Source organism: Hyaena hyaena, unplaced genomic scaffold (assembly GCF_003009895.1).
Source record: "Hyaena hyaena isolate Hyena2069 unplaced genomic scaffold, ASM300989v1 scaffold_96, whole genome shotgun sequence".
NCBI lineage: Eukaryota > Metazoa > Chordata > Mammalia > Carnivora > Hyaenidae > Hyaena > Hyaena hyaena.
Genome location: NW_024080729.1, coordinates 3,425,119 through 3,431,118, shown reverse-complemented (window position 1 = coordinate 3,431,118; position 6,000 = coordinate 3,425,119). Strand labels below are relative to the sequence as shown.

General features: G+C 39.9%; 1 protein-coding gene across 1 annotated transcript in view; it reads right to left on the bottom strand.

Moving 5' to 3' along the window:
• Positions 1-1,335: 1,335 nt before the first annotated feature.
• The window catches only part of SRPK1 (SRSF protein kinase 1), a 63,840-nt gene continuing 59,175 nt past the window's right edge, over positions 1,336-6,000 (bottom strand). Inside the window, 2 exon segments of the mRNA XM_039235285.1 lie at positions 1,336-2,846; positions 4,354-4,446. Coding sequence (XP_039091216.1) covers positions 2,662-2,846; positions 4,354-4,446 — 278 coding nt within the window. The 3' untranslated portion in view covers positions 1,336-2,661.

The window sequence follows — 6,000 nt, the reverse complement described above, 5'->3', positions numbered from 1 at the left end:
GATCTTTCGCCTTCTTTATCTGCTATGGCCATATCTGGGGCAGGGGTGGGGAAGACACACCACAGATATTCTGGGAAAATACTACTGGATATAGGGAAGAACAATTTTCTTAAGATTTTCCAAAATGTACTTTGTTAATCTCACCTACCCCCAATTTAAAGACGGAAGCAAAGCTAGGAAAGCCATAAAGTGGCACGTGTTCAACCTATACAGTTTCACTGCTTACTGAAGTCCAAAAAGCAAACTCAGCCAGTTCTTTCCTCCATTCTGAAGGTTGGCTCGGACCAACTTGGGGAACAAATGAACAGAAATGCTCGGGAAACATGTAGGTTATTAAATAATTTGTTTATTGTACTGCATTTATAAAGAAAACAGACAATGCACCCAATAGAAAGAATAAAAATGCATTTGGGGTTTTAATTGACAGCAATAGAAATCCTTTAGTAAGATCATGGCAATTTGACAGTATTATGATTAAGTTCAATAAAGGTACGTGGGGTACTTGGAAGATCAAATTCTATAGCTGCCTCTTTCTACGGCTTCTAATTCGTCTGGCTCCTTAAATGACAGGGGGGGAAAGCCCTTATTTGGAGGGAAAAAATGTCCAAAGAAGAAGTTATAGGTTCTCTCTTAAAATTTCTTTTTACATCAATTGCTAAAATGGGGCCTTCTATTTGTGTGTTTTGGTTATTTTACTTTAATATCATCACCAGAATTCCGGTAATTCCACAATTGTTATTTTACAGTGTAGAAAAGGATTCAGTTCTAGTCTGCTATTGCTTTAGATGTATACATCGCTGAAAAGCCAAAGTGGATTAGAAGTGCTGAAGGATTTTCCCTGCCGTTGTTGGATACAATCTATTTTCTTTATTCTTGATAGGTGCATAGACAGCCTCACTCAACATTCTTTCTACAGGAACATGTCTGATTTCAGGACTACCCAATCAAGGATCCGATGAATGGCTGGCCATAGTTACTCAGGGTTCTAGGTTTACGAGTTAAGTGGATTGCATAATTGCACCATGTTTTCCTTTGCTGTTGTTGGTGGAAAAATGGCAGAATCTGGACTCCAATCCCCCGTACAGAGGGCCGGCTATCTGAAAGCCTCATCGGCAGCTTTGCTAGTAGAGCCTCAAGTCGCACCTCCTTGGCTTTCTGCAAATCACTCCTGGAGCCGTCTCCACAGAATGCTGTAGTCCCCAAGGCCCACTTGGCTGTGACCCCAAGCCTGCCCCTCTTTTAATTTTCAATATGACCCAAGGGGTATGTGATGTCTAGGGCAAGTCTAGGAAAGGCCCATTGTAAAGTAAACTTCAGAGCCTTTTCTCATTAAAAAAAAAAAAAAAAAAAAGCCTCAAGTACATCTCAATTATCCCAAAGTTGCAGTTAAAAACTTATATTATACAAAGAAATAGCAGCAGAGAATGACTAATTTTAAAACCAAAAACAAAACCAAAAACAAAACAACCCCCCCGAACAAAACAAAAAACCCACCCCAAAAGTGCCATCCCACCCTTCCCCTTGGTTCTTCTATGCTGGGATTTCATTTAAGACCTGAAGCCTTTCAGAAAATGAGAAAGGCAAAGCCAGAGGGAAACTGCTTCAAGGCTAAATTTTGGACAAGGTGAACAAAAAGCTGTGAATAAGAGCAGGGGACTGACTGGAGAATAATCAGGAACTCTAGGACATTTTCTTCTTAGAGGGGAAATCTCTGAAATCCAGATCTCCTTTCTAGAGTCATACTGATTTCTTTAGTTATGAGGCAATAAACTCAAGTGCAGTGAGTAAAGTGCCAGCCGGGGATTAAAACAACAAAACACAAAACAGCCAACTGAAAGAACTCTGCTGGTGGGGTGACAGAAGACACACAGGAAAGGACTGTTTTGCAAAACATCTGTGGTTCTGAAGAAATTATAAGTCAATGGTTCCGCTTCTGTTTTCATCAAAAAAATGAGACCAAAGATTCAAGGATCTTAGAGTTATTAAACGATGAAAGGACTCAGATAGTGCTTGGAACAGTGATAAAATGGTACCCAAATTTGGAGTTTTTATGGCTCCTTTAAAAAGATAGCTTCAAAGTCGCAGGAAAACATGTGAACACAGAGAGCAACAGAAACAGTCCAGGATGATGATGCAGCCTGGATACAGCAAGTTTAATGTCTCTGCTGTACAAGAAGTAACACCCTTTCCCCTTCTCATCCTTATGCTGGCAACAGGATATGCACTAGAAAATTTGACTCTTAGAGTCAGTTGAATAAAAGGATGAGCTCATACATCTTCATAGCTCTTTTTAAAAGGATGTGTATAATTTAAAGGGTGTTCTAATGGAAAGACAAAGGTACAGGGTGAGAGGCTGTTTCACATTTTAGTCTTTGGCAGAGCCCAATCAATGCCAAATTCACCTAGGATGCCCAATGGCTGTGGGGGATCTCCACAGGGTCAAGGAAACAAACCCAAATGAACAGGTTGATTTAAAATTAAAACAAAAAAAAAAAAACAAAAAAAACAACAACAACCAAAAAAAAAAAAACCCCAAAAAACCCAAACAAACCTAGGAAATCCTTGAAGGAAGAGCTTCACCCTGAAAAGGGAAGAGGGAAATGCTTGTTGGGGAGGAGTGAGGGTCAGCATGTGGTCTCTGCTGCGCTGTTGGACTCGGGCTTAGGAGTTGAGCCAAGGGTGCCGGAGACAATCGGCGGCAGTGGCTCTCTTCTCGGGTATCAACTCCAACATGGGCAGTAAGAAATCCGTGAAGCCTGCTGCCTCTTCCTGAGACCACTCATACTTCTCCACTAGAACCTCAAAAAGGCCCCAGGGTTTCAGTTTTGTGATGTGTTTCAGGTCACCTATGATAAAGACAATACAAGAGAAACTGACTGACACTGACAAGTGACAAGAGTCTTTTGTGGAAATCCAGGAACTAATCCAGGTGCTTTATAAAGAATCAAATTTTGCCACCAGAATTGAATCTTTCTCCATTCACAAAGCACCACTCTTTTCTGAGGGCCTAAAAACTTAAGACAATTTGTTTTCTCCACCATTCCAGGATTTTCTGTCCCAGTCAAATTGGTCAGGCCTAACACGAACCAGGTATTCACTAAAATGAATGTTAAATGCCTATATATGCAAAATGATGTCACATGGTGTTCAGAAGCAGTTTATTACCACATACCAGGAACAATTTGATTGTACTGTTTTGTTTTTTTTTTTTTTGGCTTACCAGTCTAGTAAATATTGCTTCCAAATAAGGCAGTAAGAGCTAATACCACGACAAATCTGTATAAAAGGAACAAGACCTAGAAGAACAAACCCCACACAGGTTTCAGGAAATATAGCTACATCACACTTCGTACTACTCAGGAATGTCATTCTAAATTTTGCTTCTTTGAAGTGAAAAAAAAAAAAAAAAGGTCAATTACAGTGGCTTATTAAGGTAAATGCAGCTTCAAAACTTTTACTTATACAACACTTATTTGAAGTCTCTTCTGTGGGCAGCCAAGTGCCTAATTATCTACTCAGTACATGCATGCCATTGAGTGGTCTTTGTGCAAGGAGGGGGGAGCTCTTATGAAGCACTTCACTATTTTCCTGCCAAAAAAGAAACATGAAATGTTTCTGAGGATGCTTGCTGTCGAGTGTTGAGAAAAAGGATTTTCCTCAGCACTAGTGTAGAGGTTGTAAGAAAAAATGGAATGATGGCAAAAAGGGAAAAAAAGACCAGATAGTCTTCTAGTCTGTTCCATGTCAGGTTTTCAAATTTCAGCTTTTAACTTTATTGGATGTATAAGTACATATTTAAATATGCCAACATATGTTACCAAGTCAAAAATCTGAGGTAAGAGTATCCTCTTGAGTATCTCCATCACTCCTCAGTGATGACATAAAACTGCAAAGTGTAAAGTTAATTTGTAGGACTGACGGGCTTAAGTGACTATGCTGGGTGTCACTGGGCCACAAGACAGTGAGATGTAGTCCCGCCCTGAAGAAGCTTAAAGTAAATGACTTGCCCTTTGAAAGAGGCAGTTCTTAGATCAGATGCTGGCAAAAATCTGCTCATTTTTCAGAAGCGCTCAATCGGGTGTGTGCTCTATATACATGGTAACTTATTCAATATGAAGTAAACATTTAAGATCTCCAGTTAGAAATCAGCAGACTGAGGTTATGGAGCAGCTAGATTTGAACCCAGAGAGTCTGGTTCCAGTCTCTGCTCTTGACCACATTATTACAGCTCAGCAGTCAAGGCCAGGACCATTCTTCTGTAGGTGTTGGGGACAGGTAACCAGCATTACTTACCTCTTCAATTTTTAAACACCTTGCCCCCTTAATGTCTGGGAACAAACACATTTATTTTACCTTTTTTGGTGAAAAATTCCTTGGAATATTTTCCTGCCACAATGAGCTTGCGAGGCACCTTCCCCAGAAGTTCTATGATCAATGCAATGTGATCTGTATGTTTCAAACATTTCAGGAAAGGGGAAAAAAAAGACATACATAACAAGAGTAACGAATGCAGTTCTAGACAATGGCAGAAAGAGTAGCATGCATACCTCTTTATAAAGCATTTCAGGCTTGCTTTCTGTCCTAAATAGGAAGAGGACTCTATCCATTTAATGGAGAATCCAGAGAACCATAAAAAAACCAGGCACCCACTCCAGTGGGACGTGAGTGATAACTAAAAATAGTCTTGGTGTGAATGCTCTGCTTCCTGAAGTATCCCTGGGACCTATATGAAAACTCATGTTATTAAAACTACCTCTGCGATTAAAGAAGTCCTGTGAATATTTCCCACTGAGGGCAAAGCGTCTTGGAATTCTGCCTATCAGCTCTATAATGTGTGCAATGTGGTCTAAAATAGAAGGGTAAGAAGAACAGGATCAAGGACAAGCTGTAAAAGGTTTTTTTTTAATGAATAGCTTTTTCAAGGACTAGCTGTTTAAGAGTAACTATAAATATGACCAAGGATATTCCAGGTGAGACTGGGAATGTCAAGAATTATTTCAGGTGGTTGGTTACCTGATAGCAGCTGGCAAGTCCCACTCTGGAGTTTGGAGGCTTATCTAGATCTTGATTTCTATTTTGTCTATACATCTAGGTTCAGGTGGGTTTTTCAGATGAGGTAAACAACTGTACCAATATGCTTTAGACATTCTAGAACTGTTACTTATGATACTGCTCTGGGTTTCCAATAATAATAATAATAATAATAATAATAATAATAATAATAATATCATCACTCTTTTTAACAAAGTTCGGGCCAGGGTTGGCTCGGTCGGTTGAGCGTCCAACTTTGGCTCAGGTCATGATCTTGCGGTTTGTAGGTTTGAGTCCCGCATCGGGCTCTGTGCTGACAGCTAGCTCAGACCCTGGAGCCTATTTCAGATTCTGTATCTCCCCCTCTCTCTGACCCTCCCCTGCTCACGCTGTCTCTCTCTCTCGGAAATAAATTTTTTTTTTTTTAAATTAAAAACAAAACAAAGTTCATGGTGATTAAACAATCACCTGTAATAAATAAATAATTTTCACAGCCACCCTGTATAACAGGCCAAACAAAGATCAATACTCCATTGTAAAGATGAGAAAATAGAACTTCAGAGGGATAAATAGCCTACTTGAAGGTACAGGGCTAAAGGGAGCTAGAACCCAAATGAAAACCCACATCTTATCATGTGTAGTTCAGAGCTATTTGTTTTCAAATAAATCATATTTTAAGTAGAAATTAGCAAAAACATTTTAAAGTATAGCTACTTGACTTCTGTGGGCCACTAAAAGATGTCCATATCATGGCAGTGCCTTGTAACTGTCACAGCGTGCATAAGGACTGTGAGCACTGCCAGGGCCATGTGTAGGGTGGGTGTCACCAGGAGGTGAGCCTGGGACTGGCCAGCATCCACATTTACAGGCAGCTCTACTACCTTTTCTACTCTGCAGGTAACTAAGAATATGTAGACATTTTAAAAAGTGATGGCTGCTGGCCGTAAAAGATCTTTATAAAGGACTTTA